The 15,535-nt window shown below is 44.5% G+C and overlaps 1 protein-coding gene across 1 annotated transcript in view; it reads right to left on the bottom strand.

The window, feature by feature from the left end:
* Window positions 1-15,535, bottom strand: part of LOC120040414 (protein NEL-like) — a gene marked incomplete at its 3' end in the record, with an annotated part of 74,237 nt that overhangs the window by 21,590 nt on the left and 37,112 nt on the right. Inside the window, exons 6-10 of the mRNA XM_038985582.1 lie at window positions 13,207-13,279; window positions 12,869-12,951; window positions 12,049-12,177; window positions 7,808-7,910; window positions 7,120-7,211 (exon numbers count right to left, since the gene is read on the bottom strand). Of these exons, the coding sequence (XP_038841510.1) occupies window positions 7,120-7,211; window positions 7,808-7,910; window positions 12,049-12,177; window positions 12,869-12,951; window positions 13,207-13,279 (480 nt within the window). The remainder of the gene's footprint in view (window positions 1-7,119; window positions 7,212-7,807; window positions 7,911-12,048; window positions 12,178-12,868; window positions 12,952-13,206; window positions 13,280-15,535) is intronic.

Here is a 15,535-nt window from a genome sequence, read left to right as displayed (position 1 = left end):
TATCTATAGTCCAGCTGTTCTGTGAGACGTGTCTATAGTCCAGCTGTTCTGTTCTGTGAGACGTGTCTATAGTCAAGCTGTTCTGTGAGACGTGTCTATAGTCAAGCTGTTCTGTGAGACGTGTCTATAGTCAAGCTGTTCTGTGAGACGTGTCTATAGTCAAGCTGTTCTGTGAGACGTGTCTATAGTTAAGCTGTTCTGTGAGACGTGTCTATAGTCAAGCTGTTCTGTGAGACGTGTCTATTGTCAAGCTGTTCTGTTCTGTGAGACGTGTCTATAGTCAAGGTGTTCTGTTCTGTGAGACGTGTCTATTGTCAAGCTGTTCTGTTCTGTGAGACGTGTCTATAGTCAAGCTGTTCTGTTCTGTGAGACGTGTCTATAGTCAAGCTGTTCTGTTCTGTGAGACGTGTCTATAGTCAAGCTGTTCTGTTCTGTGAGACGTGTCTATTGTCAAGCTGTTCTGTTCTGTGAGACGTGTCTATAGTCAAGCTGTTCTGTGAGACATGTCTATAGGCAAGCTGTTCTGTGAGACGTGTCTATAGTCAAGCTGTTCTGTGAGACGTGTCTATAGTCAAGCTGTTCTGTGAGACGTGTCTATAGTCAATCTGTTCTGTGAGACGTGTCTATAGTCAATCTGTTCTGTGAGACGTGTCTATAGTCAATCTGTTCTGTGAGACGTGTCTATAGTCAATCTGTTCTGTGAGACGTGTCTATAGTCAAGCTGTTCTGTGAGATGTGTCTATAGTCAAGCTGTTCTGTGAGACGTGTCTATAGTCAAGCTGTTCTGTGAGACGTGTCTATAGTCAAGCTGTTCTGTTCTGTGAGACGTGTCTATAGTCAAGCTGTTCTGTTCTGTGAGACGTGTCTATAGTCAAGCTGTTCTGTGAGACGTGTCTATAGTCAAGCTGTTCTGTTCTGTGAGACGTGTCTATAGTCAAGCTGTTCTGTTCTGTGAGACGTGTCTATAGTCAAGCTGTTCTGTGAGACGTGTCTATAGTCAAGCTGTTCTGTGAGACGTGTCTATAGTCAAGCTGTTCTGTGAGACGTGTCTATAGTCCAGCTGTTCTGTGAGACGTGTCTATAGTCAAGCTGTTCTGTGAGATGTGTCTATAGTCAAGCTGTTCTGTTCTGTGAGACGTGTCTATAGTCAATCTGTTCTGTGAGACGTGTCTATAGTCAAGCTGTTCTGTGAGACGTGTCTATAGTCAAGCTGTTCTGTGAGACGTGTCTATAGTCAAGCTGTTCTGTTCTGTGAGACGTGTCTATAGTCAAGCTGTTCTGTGAGACGTGTCTATAGTCCAGCTGTTCTGTGAGACGTGTCTATAGTCCAGCTGTTCTGTGAGACGTGTCTATAGTCAATCTGTTCTGTGAGACGTGTCTATAGTCCAGCTGTTCTGTGAGACGTGTCTATAGTCAAGCTGTTCTGTTCTGTGAGACGTGTCTATAGTCAAGCTGTTCTGTGAGATGTGTCTATAGTCAATCTGTTCTGTGAGACGTGTCAATAGTCAATCTGTTCTGTGAGACGTGTCTATAGTCAAGCTGTTCTGTTCTGTGAGACGTGTCTATAGTCAAGCTGTTCTGTTCTGTGAGACGTATCTATAGTCCAGCTGTTCTGTGAGACGTGTCTATAGTCCAGCTGTTCTGTGAGACGTGTCTATAGTCAAGCTGTTCTGTGAGACGTGTCTATAGTCAAGCTGTTCTGTGAGACGTGTCTATAGTCAATCTGTTCTGTGAGACGTGTCTATAGTCAATCTGTTCTGTGAGACGTGTCTATAGTCAAGCTGTTCTGTTCTGTGAGACGTGTCTATAGTCAAGCTGTTCTGTTCTGTGAGACGTGTCTATAGTCAAGCTGTTCTGTTCTGTGAGACGTGTCTATTGTCAAGCTGTTCTGTTCTGTGAGACGTGTCTATAGTCAAGCTGTTCTGTGAGACGTGTCTATAGTCCAGCTGTTCTGTGAGACGTGTCTATAGTCCAGCTGTTCTGTGAGACGTGTCTATAGTCAAGCTGTTCTGTGAGACGTGTCTATAGTCCAGCTGTTCTGTGAGACGTGTCTATAGGCAAGCTGTTCTGTGAGACGTGTCTATAGTCAAGTTGTTCTGTGAGACGTGTCTATAGTCAAGTTGTTCTGTGAGACGTGTCTATAGTCAAGTTGTTCTGTGAGACGTGTCTATAGTCAAGTTGTTCTGTGAGACGTGTCTATAGTCAAGCTGTTCTGTGAGATGTGTCTATAGTCAAGCTGTTCTGTGAGACGTGTCTATAGTCAAGCTGTTCTGTGAGATGTGTCTATAGTCAAGCTGTTCTGTGAGACGTGTCTATAGTCAAGCTGTTCTGTGAGACGTGTCTATAGTCAAGCTGTTCTGTTCTGTGAGACGTGTCTATAGTCAAGCTGTTCTGTGAGACGTGTCTATAGTCCAGCTGTTCTGTGAGACGTGTCTATAGTCAAGCTGTTCTGTGAGACGTGTCTATAGTCAAGCTGTTCTGTGAGACGTGTCTATAGTCCAGCTGTTCTGTGAGACGTGTCTATTGTCAAGCTGTTCTGTGAGACGTGTCTATAGTCAAGCTGTTCTGTGAGACGTGTCTATAGTCAAGCTGTTCTGTGAGACGTGTCTATAGTCAAGCTGTTCTGTGAAACGTGTCTATAGTCAAGCTGTTCTGTGAAACGTGTCTATAGTCAAGCTGTTCTGTGAGACGTGTCTATAGTCAAGCTGTTCTGTGAGACGTGTCTGTAGTCAAGCTGTTCTGTTCTGTGAGACGTGTCTATAGTCAAGCTGTTCTGTGAGACGTGTCTGTAGTCAAGCTGTTCTGTTCTGTGAGCCGTATCTATAGTCCAGCTGTTCTGTGAGACGTGTCTGTAGTCAAGCTGTTCTGTTCTGTGAGCCGTATCTATAGTCCAGCTGTTCTGTGAGACGTGTCTATAGTCCAGCTGTTCTGTGAGACGTGTCTATAGTCAAGCTGTTCTGTTCTGTGAGACGTGTCTATAGTCCAGCTGTTCTGTTCTGTGAGACGTGTCTATAGTCAAGCTGTTCTGTGAGACGTGTCTATAGTCAAGCTGTTCTGTTCTGTGAGACGTGTCTATAGTCAAGCTGTTCTGTGAGCCGTATCTATAGTCCAGCTGTTCTGTGAGACGTGTCTGTAGTCAAGCTGTTCTGTGAGCCGTATCTATAGTCCAGCTGTTCTGTGAGACGTGTCTATAGTCCAGCTGTTCTGTTCTGTGAGACGTGTCTATAGTCAAGCTGTTCTGTGAGACGTGTCTATAGTCAAGCTGTTCTGTTCTGTGAGACGTGTCTATAGTCAAGCTGTTCTGTGAGACGTGTCTATAGTCAAGCTGTTCTGTTCTGTGAGACGTGTCTATAGTAAAGCTGTTCTGTGAGCCGTATCTATAGTCCAGCTGTTCTGTGAGACGTGTCTGTAGTCAAGCTGTTCTGTGAGACGTGTCTGTAGTCAAGCTGTTCTGTGAGACGTGTCTATAGTCAAGCTGTTCTGTGAGACGTGTCTATAGTCAAGCTGTTCTGTGAGACGTGTCTATAGTTAAGCTGTTCTGTGAGACGTGTCTATAGTCAAGCTGTTCTGTGAGACGTGTCTATAGTCAAGCTGTTATGTTCTGTGAGACGTGTCTATAGTCAAGCTATTCTGTGAGCCGTATCTATAGTCCAGCTGTTCTGTGAGACGTGTCTATAGTCCAGCTGTTCTGTGAGACGTGTCTATAGTCCAGCTGTTCTGTTCTGTGAGACGTGTCTATAGTCAAGCTGTTCTGTGAGACGTGTCTATAGTCAAGCTGTTCTGTGAGACGTGTCTATAGTCAAGCTGTTCTGTGAGACGTGTCTATAGTCAAGCTGTTCTGTGAGACGTGTCTATAGTTAAGCTGTTCTGTGAGACGTGTCTATAGTCAAGCTGTTCTGTGAGACGTGTCTATTGTCAAGCTGTTCTGTTCTGTGAGACGTGTCTATAGTCAAGGTGTTCTGTTCTGTGAGACGTGTCTATTGTCAAGCTGTTCTGTTCTGTGAGACGTGTCTATAGTCAAGCTGTTCTGTTCTGTGAGACGTGTCTATAGTCAAGCTGTTCTGTTCTGTGAGACGTGTCTATAGTCAAGCTGTTCTGTTCTGTGAGACGTGTCTATTGTCAAGCTGTTCTGTTCTGTGAGACGTGTCTATAGTCAAGCTGTTCTGTGAGACGTGTCTATAGGCAAGCTGTTCTGTGAGATGTGTCTATAGTCAAGCTGTTCTGTGAGACGTGTCTATAGTCAATCTGTTCTGTGAGACGTGTCTATAGTCAATCTGTTCTGTGAGACGTGTCTATAGTCAATCTGTTCTGTGAGACGTGTCTATAGTCAAGCTGTTCTGTGAGATGTGTCTATAGTCAAGCTGTTCTGTGAGACGTGTCTATAGTCAAGCTGTTCTGTGAGACGTGTCTATAGTCAAGCTGTTCTGTTCTGTGAGACGTGTCTATAGTCAAGCTGTTCTGTTCTGTGAGACGTGTCTATAGTCAAGCTGTTCTGTGAGACGTGTCTATAGTCAAGCTGTTCTGTTCTGTGAGACGTGTCTATAGTCAAGCTGTTCTGTTCTGTGAGACGTGTCTATAGTCAAGCTGTTCTGTTCTGTGAGACGTGTCTATAGTCAAGCTGTTCTGTGAGACGTGTCTATAGTCAAGCTGTTCTGTGAGACGTGTCTATAGTCAAGCTGTTCTGTGAGACGTGTCTATAGTCCAGCTGTTCTGTGAGACGTGTCTATAGTCAAGCTGTTCTGTGAGATGTGTCTATAGTCAAGCTGTTCTGTTCTGTGAGACGTGTCTATAGTCAATCTGTTCTGTGAGACGTGTCTATAGTCAAGCTGTTCTGTGAGACGTGTCTATAGTCAAGCTGTTCTGTTCTGTGAGACGTGTCTATATTCAAGCTGTTCTGTGAGACGTGTCTATAGTCCAGCTGTTCTGTGAGACGTGTCTATAGTCCAGCTGTTCTGTGAGACGTGTCTATAGTCAATCTGTTCTGTGAGACGTGTCTATAGTCCAGCTGTTCTGTGGGACGTGTCTATAGTCAAGCTTTTCTGTTCTGTGAGACGTGTCTATAGTCAAGCTGTTCTGTGAGATGTGTCTATAGTCAATCTGTTCTGTGAGACGTGTCAATAGTCAATCTGTTCTGTGAGACGTGTCTATAGTCAAGCTGTTCTGTTCTGTGAGACGTGTCTATAGTCAAGCTGTTCTGTTCTGTGAGACGTATCTATAGACCAGCTGTTCTGTGAGACGTGTCTATAGTCCAGCTGTTCTGTGAGACGTGTCTATAGTCAAGCTGTTCTGTGAGACGTGTCTATAGTCAAGCTGTTCTGTGAGACGTGTCTATAGTCAATCTGTTCTGTGAGACGTGTCTATAGTCAATCTGTTCTGTGAGACGTGTCTATAGTCAAGCTGTTCTGTTCTGTGAGACGTGTCTATAGTCAAGCTGTTCTGTTCTGTGAGACGTGTCTATAGTCAAGCTGTTCTGTTCTGTGAGACGTGTCTATTGTCAAGCTGTTCTGTTCTGTGAGACGTGTCTATAGTCAAGCTGTTCTGTGAGACGTGTCTATAGTCAAGCTGTTCTGTGAGACGTGTCTATAGTCCAGCTGTTCTGTGAGACGTGTCTATAGTCCAGCTGTTCTGTGAGACGTGTCTATAGTCAAGCTGTTCTGTGAGACGTGTCTATAGTCCAGCTGTTCTGTGAGACGTGTCTATAGGCAAGCTGTTCTGTGAGACGTGTCTATAGTCAAGTTGTTCTGTGAGACGTGTCTATAGTCAAGTTGTTCTGTGAGACGTGTCTATAGTCAAGTTGTTCTGTGAGACGTGTCTATAGTCAAGTTGTTCTGTGAGACGTGTCTATAGTCAAGCTGTTCTGTGAGATGTGTCTATAGTCAAGCTGTTCTGTGAGACGTGTCTATAGTCAAGCTGTTCTGTGAGATGTGTCTATAGTCAAGCTGTTCTGTGAGACGTGTCTATAGTCAAGCTGTTCTGTGAGACGTGTCTATAGTCAAGCTGTTCTGTTCTGTGAGACGTGTCTATAGTCAAGCTGTTCTGTTCTGTGAGACGTGTCTATAGTCAAGCTGTTCTGTTCTGTGAGACGTGTCTATAGTCAATCTGTTCTGTGAGACGTGTCTATATCCAAGCTGTTGGTTTGAGAGGTACTGTAAAGGCTGATCTGATGCATTAGTACATGAGGCCATCCACCACCAGATAATAATATGGATGATATGTATTTCAACATGAAACGCGCCCAGACCAGGCTGGATCAGAGGGAGTGTGTTGTCTCTATAGGGATTATCATGGTGTGTTGTCTCTATAAGGATTATCATGGTGTGTTGTCTCTATAAGGATTCTCATGGTCTGTTGTCTCTATAGGGATTATCATGGTGTGTTGTCTATATAAGGATTATCATGGTGTGTTGTCTCTATAGGGATTATCATGGTCTGTTGTCTCTATAGGGATTATCATGGTGTGTTGTCTCTATAGGGATTATCATGGTGTGTTGTCTCTATAAGGATTCTCATGGTCTGTTGTCTCTATAGGGATTATCATGGTGTGTTGTCTCTATAGGGATTATCATGGTGTGTTGTCTCTATAGGGATTATCATGGTCTGTTGTCTCTATAGGGATTATCATGGTGTGTTGTCTCTATAGGGATTATCATGGTCTGTTGTCTCTATAGGGATTATCATGGTGTGTTGTCTCTATAGGGATTATCATGGTGTGTTGTCTCTATAGGGATTATCATGGTGTGTTGTCTCTATAGGGATTATCATGGTGTGTTGTCTCTATAGGGATTATCATGGTGTGTTGTCTCTATAGGGATTATCATGGTGTGTTGTCTCTATAGGGATTATCATGGTGTGTTGTCTCTATAGGGATTATCATGGTGTGTTGTCTCTATAGGGATTATCATGGTGTGTTGTCTCTATAGGGATTATCATGGTGTGTTGTCTCTATAGGGATTATCATGGTGTGTTGTCTATATAGGGATTATCATGGTGTGTTGTCTCTATAGGGATTATCATGGTGTGTTGTCTATATAGGGATTATCATGGTGTGTTGAGTGCAGGTGTGTTCTGTAATCATTGCAAGCTAAGAGTGTGTAGACATGTGGAGTGTATTGGACTTACCTGACACTCAAACAGTAAACAGTTTCCAGATGAATCCCTCACACTCTTCAAGTCCCCTTCCACATACACCCTTCCTCTGAACAGACACACAGCTATGGACACACACACACAAATGCACACGTGCACACACACCGTTTTTAGTTATTCCTAATCCCTTTTAACATTGGGAGCAAGGTACAGTAGCGTGTTACACACAGCTTAAGTCATTACTTAAATGGGTTTCATACTAACACTGGCTCCAGATAGCAGCAGGCTTTAAAGACTGGCCTTGAATTATTGATGTATATGTGAAGGCATTGAGTGCTGTGTACGTGGCGGGAGTATCCTAGCAACGCAGAGATGTGGTCAGTTATTAAGACAAGTCTTTATGATTGTGTGCTTCACACTGTGGGCTGAGGGATGGGGAGGAATGACAGAGAGAGAGATAGAGAAGGAGGGAACAGAATGGAGAAAGAGAGAGAGAGAGGGAGAGAGAGAGAGAGAGAGAGAGAGAAAGAGAGAGAGAGAGAGAGAGAGAGAGGGCAAGAGAGAGAGAGAGAGGGCAAGAGAGAGAGAGGGCAAGAGAGAGAGAGAGAGAGGGCAAGAGAGAGAGAGAGGGCGAGAGAGAATGTTAGAGAAAGAACAGGAGGACTGAGTTGTGCAGACATGAGAAGAACATGGCATGAGAAGGGTAGGTGTTGTTACTCACGCTGACACTCTTTGCAGCACGTGCCTGGCACATAGGCAGGGGCGGAGTCAGGGGGACACTGGGGAGGGGGGCACGAGATGCTCTCACACTGGACTGTACCATTCTAAAGGAATGAGACGAAACAGATGTTATTAGTATGGCGATCAAAACTCAGCAAGGATAGAAATGTCCCTTTTTCAGGACCCTGTCTTTCAAAGATAATTCATAAAAATCCAAATAACTTCACAGTTCTTCATTGTAAAGGGGTTAAACACTGTTTCCCATGCTTGTTCAATAAACCATAAACAATTAATGAACATGCACCTGTGGAACGGTCGCTAAGACACTAGCAGCTTACAGACGGTAGGCAATTAAGGTCACAGTTATGAAAACTTAAGATGTTAAAAAACTTCTTCTGGCTGCAAGCCCGACGTCGGTACACTTATGACAACAGCCAGCTCAAGTGCAGGGCGCGAAATTCAAAATATATATTTTTTAAATATTTAACTTTCACACATTAACAAGTCCAATACAGCAAATGAAAGGTACACATCTTGTGAATCCAGCCAACATGTCCGATTTTTAAAATGTTTTACAGCGAAAACAGCACGTTTATTTATGTTAGCTCACCACCAAATACAAAAAAAGGACAGACATTTTTCACAGCACAGGTAGCATGCACAAAGCCAACCTAACTAACCAAGAACCAACCAAACTAACCAACAAACAACTTCATCAGATGACAGTCTTATAACATGTTATACAATAAATCTATGTTTTGTTCGAAAAATGTGCATATTTCAGGTATAAATCATAGTTTACATTGCAGCTACAATCAGAAATTGCACCGAAAGCAGCCATAATAATTACAGACACCAACGTCAAATACCTAATTACTCATCATAAAACATTTCTGAAAAATACATAGTGTACAGCAAATGAAAGACAGGCATCTTGTGATTCCAGCCAATATTTCCGATTTATTAAGTGTTTTACAGCGAAAACACAATATAGCGTTATATTAGCTTACCACAATAGCCAGAAAGACAAGCCATTTCCCAGCAGTAAAAGTTAGCGATCGTAACAAACCAGTAAAAGATATATAATTTTTGACTAACCTTGATATTCTTCATCAGATGACAGTCCTATAACATCAGGTTATACATACACTTATGTTTTGTTCGAAAATGTGCATATTTAGAGCTGAAATCAGTGGTTATACATTGTGCTATCGTAGCTACTTTTTCCACAACGTCCGGATATTTTTCTGACACTTTTTCTGACACACATATTCTGACCAAATAGCTATTCATAAACATAACTAAAAAATACATGTTGTATAGGAAATGATAGATCCATTAGTTCTTAATGAAATCGCAGTGTTAGAATTCTAAAAAATAACTTCATTACGACATCCAGCTTCGGTATAGCTAGAGTACCCCAAAGTTGGGCGCCGACGACTAGTTCACATGTACGACAGATATATGAAATAGCATCATAAAATGTTTCTTACTTTTGCTGATCTTCCATCAGAATGTTGGACAAGGGGTCCTTTGTCAAGAACAATCGTTGTTTGGATTTAGAACGTCCATTTTCCCTCTCGATTTAGCAAGCACACTAGCCAAGTGGCGCGAATCTCTCCATGTCAACAAACGGAAGAGAACGGAACACGGCAAAACTCCCGAAAAAATTTCAATAATCTGATGAAACTATATTGAAAAAACATACTTTACGATGATATGGTCACATGTATCAAATAAAATCAAAGCCGGAGATATTAGTCGCCTATAACGGCAGCTAAACAGAAGGCAAATTCAGGTCCCTCTTCGCGCTCTCCAGAAAACAAGAAATGGGGGACACGTCATACAAAGAGCTTGTTTTCCACTTCAGACCAAGATAAACACTAAATTTCACCTCTCACCGCCTCTTGACATCCAGGGGAAGGTCTATGAAGTGCATGTATACTAATACGTATCATGCCCATTTATAGGCAGGAAGTAGAACAGAGCCTCGATTTCAGACTTTCCACTTCCTGGTCAGGAAGTTTGTGCCAAATGAGTTCTGTTTGACTCACAGATATAATTCAAACGGTTTTAGAAACTAGAGAGTGTTTTCTATCCAATAGTAATAATAATATGCATATTGTACGAGCAAGAATTGAGTACGAGGCCGTTTGAAATGGGCACCTTTTATCTGGCTACTCAATACTGCCCCTGCAGCCCAAACAGGTTAAAGAGGCATTTCTACTGACTGTGAAAAACACAGAGGGTCCTTGCTCATCTGCGTGAACGTGCCTTAGGCATGCTGCAAAGAGGCATGAGGACTGCAGATGTGGCCAGGCCAAAAAATTGCAATTTCCGTACTGTGAACCGCCTAAGACAGCGCTACAGGGAGACAGGATGGACAGCTGATCGTCCTCGCTGTGGCAGACCACTTGTAACAACATTTACACAGGATCGGTACAGCCGAACATCACACCTGCGGGACAGGTACAGGATGGCAACAACAACTGCCCGAGTTACACCAGGAACGCACAATCCCTCCATCAGTGCTCAGACTGTCCGCAATAGGCTGAGAGAGGCTGGACTGAGGGCTTGTAGGCCTGTTGTAAGGCAGGTCCTCACCAGACATCACTGGCAACAACGTCGCCTATGGGCACAAACCCACCGTCGCTGGACCTGACAGGACTGGCAAAAAGTGCTCTTCTCTGATGAGTTGCGGTTTTCTCTCACCAGGGTGATGGTCAGATTTGCTTTTATCGTCGAAGGAATGAACGTTACACCGAGTCCTGTACTCTGGAGCGGGATCGATTTGGAGGTGGAGGGTCCGTCATGGTCTGGGGCAGTTTGTCACAGCATCATCGGACTGAGCTTGTTGTCATTGCAGGCACTCTCAACGCTGTGTGTTACAGGGAAGACATCCTCCTCCCTCATGTGGTACCCTTCCTGCAGGCTCAACCTGACATGACCCTCCAGCATGACAATGCCACCAGCCATACTGTTCGTTCTGTGTGATTTCCTGCAAGAAAGGAATGTCAGTGTTCTGCCATGGCCAGCGAAGAGCCAGGATCTCAATCCATTGAGCATGTCTGGGACCTGTTGGATTGTGACCAAGCTAATTTAAGGCTAGCTGTTCTTAGTGTTTTGTCTAGTGATTGATAAACTCACAAATGCTTGGATTGCTTTCGATGTAAAGCATATTTTCAAAATCTGACACGATAGGTGGATTAACAACAAGCTAAGCTGTGTTTTGGTATATTTCACTTGTGATTTCATGATTATAAATATTCTGCAGTTTAGCGGTTGTTGTTGATAAATGATCCCGGTAACGGGATCCGTGCGTCAAGAAGTTAATGCAGCTGGTGGCCACACCAGATACTGACTGTTACTTTTGATTTTGACCCCCCCTTTGTTCAGGGACACATTATTCAATTTATGTTAGTCACATGTCTGTGGAACTTCTTCAGTTTATGTCTCAGTTGTTGAATCTTGTTATGTTCATACAAATATTTACACATGTTAAGTTTGCTGAAAATAAACGCAGTTGACAGTGAGAGGACGTTTATGTTTTAGTATGAACTGAATTTAGGAACGCACCCTATGTCTTGATCTCTGGGATCAGGAGAAGCACATAGAGTTGATGCACTATAGATTTTTCAGACACAGGTTATGGTTTTCCATTCAGTGCCGTCCCTTTAAGTCCCGGATAACTGTGATCATGAAGTGAACTATACCTTTAAGTCCACAGTGATTATAGATTGGACTGTCACCTTTAAACCCACAGTGATTATAGAGTGAACTGTCTTTTTAAGCTTACACTGTCTATAGTGTGAGCTGTCCCTTTAAACCACAGTGATTATAAAGTGAACTGTCCCTTTAAGCCCTATATAACAGGTAGTAGAGAGCCCTAGGTTATAGCATTATGTAGATGGAGCAGTTCTTGTGTTATAGTCTGTTATAGTCTGTTATAGTCTGTCATAGTCTGTTATAGTATATTATAGTCTGTTATAGTCTGTTATAACCTGTTATAGTCTGTTATAGTCTATTATAGTCTGTTATAGTGTGTTATAACCTGTTATAGTCTGTTATAGTCTGTTATAGTGTGTTATAACCTGTTATAGCCTGTTATAGGCTGGTATAGTATGTTATAGTAGGCCATCATTGTAAATAAGAATTTGTTCTTAACTGACTTGCCTAGCTAAATAAAGGTAAAAAAAGAAACAATAATAATAATAAATAAAATAAAATATAAAAAATTCTTACATAGCAGGAACAGTTCCTGCATCCGTCTGTCCATCCCTCGTCCTCCCTGTACAGCACTCCATTCATACTGCAGCTCCTCTCACAGTAACAACCATCCAGACCCTGCATCTTCTCCTCCGCACGCGACAGCTGTACACACACCAAAACAAACGTTACTGTGTGTGTGTGTGTGTGTGTGTGTGTGTGTGTGTGTGTGTGTGTGTGTGTGTGTGTGTGTGTGTGTGTGTGTGTGTGTGTGTGTGTGTGTGTGTGTGTGTGTGTGTGTGTGTGTGTGTGTGTGTGTGTGTGTGTGTGTGTGTGTGTGTGTGTGTGTGTCAGCCTACAGTATGTGCCACACACATTGTTTGGGGTCAATAGCCCATTGTTACGGTCTGCTTTTTAACTAGTCATTTATTCAACAACCCAGTGTTGCAGGACAAGGGAACCAGAGCCCAGTAAACCACATGGTGACAGAGATGCTCCATGCGCTGTAGTAAAGAACAGTAAATGGATGTTCCCTCACTTACCGTCTGTGTGAATGATTCATACACTTATGCCTTGTACACTGACAGAGCATCAGGCGGTGGTGTGCCTGGCTGAGCAGCTGTCCACAGCTACACCATTACTCTACACTACTCTACTGTACATTACACAAAGTAGGACTTGTAAGAACAGCTAGCATGTCGACCAGAGAGACACAACAGAGGGTGAATCTCAATCGTTTTCAAGTGGCTTCCTCTCCTCTCCTCTCCCCTTCAGATCAATGCAGATGAAGGAAAGAAGACAAGGAGAGGAAACCACTGTAGACGATTGAGGCACCCATTGTCTTATGCTATAGTACCTTGCTGGAGGTCTTGGCTAAGACATCCTGCAGCTCCATGATCTTCTGTACCAGCCCATGGAAGTCATTGCAGGTGGGGCAAGCTAAAACACAGGTGAGTCATGGTAATGTAATGTTGGCATGATAGTTCCATTGTCAATGTCCATGTAACTGTACTGGCAAGCATATAAGAGCTATACTGTAACTGCATGTGTAGCTGATGTTGCCTTTTGTGGGCATCTCATTTTAGATGCAGAGTTTCCAGACTTTTATAGTGGCTGTACAATAATGTACATGTCAGCATGTTAACTTCAGAGTTTCCAGACTTTTATAGGTACTAAATGTAACTGTTCTCTTACTGCGGTTGAGGTCTGGACACTGGGAGATGTAGCCTTGAGGCATGACGACCAGCTGAACATCCTGCATTATACCCTGTAGAGACAGTAAGATACGGGAGGAGGGAGAGAAAGGGAGAAGGGGAGAGAGGGAGAGAAAGCGAGAAGGGGAGAGAGGGAGAGAAAGGGAGAAGGGGAGAGAGTTTGAGACAGAATAACAGAGAGAGAAATGGAGGAGAGAGAGAGAGAGGGGTTGAGACAGAATAACAAAGAGAGAAAGGGAGGAGAGAGAGAGAGAGAGAAGTTGAGACAGAAGGACAGAGAGCGAAAGGGAGGAGAGAGAGAGAGAGAGTGGGAGAGGTTGACCTCAGATCATATCTATGCAGGATGAGTTAGCCTAGCTGAGCTCCATGAGTGTGTGACGTTAGCTGACAGTTGGAATCACTAGAAGCTGATGAGACAGAGGTACTGAACCAGTTACCTGACAGTTTGAATCACTAGAAGCTGATGAGACAGACGTACAGAACCAGCTACCTGACAGTTGGAATCACTAGAAGCTGACGGACAGAAGTACAGAACCAGCTACCTGACAGTTGGAATCACTAGAAGCTGATGAGACAGAGGTACAGAACCAGCTACCTGACAGTTGGAATCACTAGAAGCTGATGAGACAGAGGTACAGAACCAGCTACCTGACAGTTGGAATCACTAGAAGCTGATGAGACAGAGGTACAGAACCAGCTACCTGACAGTTGGAATCACTAGAAGCTGATGAGACAGAGGTACAGAACCACCTACCTGACAGTTGGAATCACTAGAAGCTGATGACACAGAGGTACAGAACCAGCTACCTGACAGTTGGAATCACTAGAAGCTGATGAGACAGAGGTACAGAACCAGCTACCTGACAGTTGGAATCACTAGAAGCTGATGAGACAGAGGTACAGAACCAGCTACCTGACAGTTGGAATCACTAGAAGCTGATGAGACAGAGGTACAGAACCAGCTGTGTGTTTTGGAGATGATGGATCCACTGTTCCGAAAACTGATGTGATGAAAGGCTTTGTGTGTCACACCCTGATCTGTTTCTCCTGTCTTTGTGCTTGTCTCCACCCCCCTTCAGGTGTCGCCTGTCTTCCTCATTATCCCCAGTGTATTTATACCTGTGTTCTCTGTTTGTCTGTTGCCAGTTTGTTTTGTTTTGTCAAGCCTACCAGCGCTGTTTCCCGTGCTCCTGTCTGTCTCTAGTTCCTGTTTTCCCGGTTGTTGACCATTCTGCCTGCCCTGAGCCTGCTGCTGTTCTGTACCTTGTCACACCACCCTGGATTACTGACCTCTGCCCTGAGCCTGCTGCCGTTCTGTACCTTGTCACACCACCCTGGATTACTGACCTCTGCCCTGAGCCTGCCTGCCGCTCTGTACCTTGTCACACCACTCTGGATTACTGACCTCTGCCCTGAGCCTGCTGCTGTTCTGTACCTTGTCACACCACCCTGGATTACTGACCTCTGCCCTGAGCCTGCTGCTGTTCTGTACCTTGTCACACCACCCTGGACTACTGACCTCTGCCCTGAGCCTGCTGCTGTTCTGTACCTTGTCACACCACCCTGGACTACTGACCTCTGCCCTGAGCCTGCTGCCGTTCTGTACCTTGTCACACCACCCTGGACTACTGACCTCTGCCCTGAGCCTGCCTGCCGTTCTGTACCTTGTCACACCACCCTGGACTACTGACCTCTGCCCTGAGCCTGCCTGCCGTTCTGTACCTTGTCACACCACCCTGGATTACTGACCTCTGCCCTGAGCCTGCTGCTGTTCTGTACCTTGTCACACCACTCTGGATTACTGACCTCTGCCCTGAGCCTGCTGCTGTTCTGTACCTTGTCACACCACCCTGGACTACTGACCTCTGCCCTGAGCCTGCCTGCCGTTCTGTACCTTTCAAACTGCTCTGGACTACTGACCTCTGCCCTGAGCCTGCTGCTGTTCTGTACCTTTCAGACTGCTCTGGACTACTGACCTCTGCCCTGAGCCTGCCTGCCGTTCTGTACCTTTCAGACTGCTCTGGATTACTGACCTCTGCCCTGAGCCTGCCTGCCGTTCTGTACCTTTCAGACCGCTCTGGACTACTGACCTCTGCCCTGAGCCTGCCTGCCGTTCTGTACCTTTCAGACTGCTCTGGACTACTGACCTCTGCCCTGAGCCTGCCTGCCGTTCTGTACCTTTCAGACTGCTCTGGACTACTGACCTCTGCCCTGAGCCTGCCTGCCGTTCTGTACCTTTCAGACTGCTCTGGACTACTGACCTCTGCCCTGAGCCTGCCTGCCGTTCTGTACCTTTCAGACTGCTCTGG

This window comes from Salvelinus namaycush, unplaced genomic scaffold (genome assembly GCF_016432855.1).
Source record: "Salvelinus namaycush isolate Seneca unplaced genomic scaffold, SaNama_1.0 Scaffold35, whole genome shotgun sequence".
Taxonomy (NCBI): Eukaryota; Metazoa; Chordata; class Actinopteri; order Salmoniformes; family Salmonidae; genus Salvelinus; species Salvelinus namaycush.
Note: the sequence above shows the minus strand (reverse complement) of the source record. Positions and strands in the feature narration are given on the sequence as shown.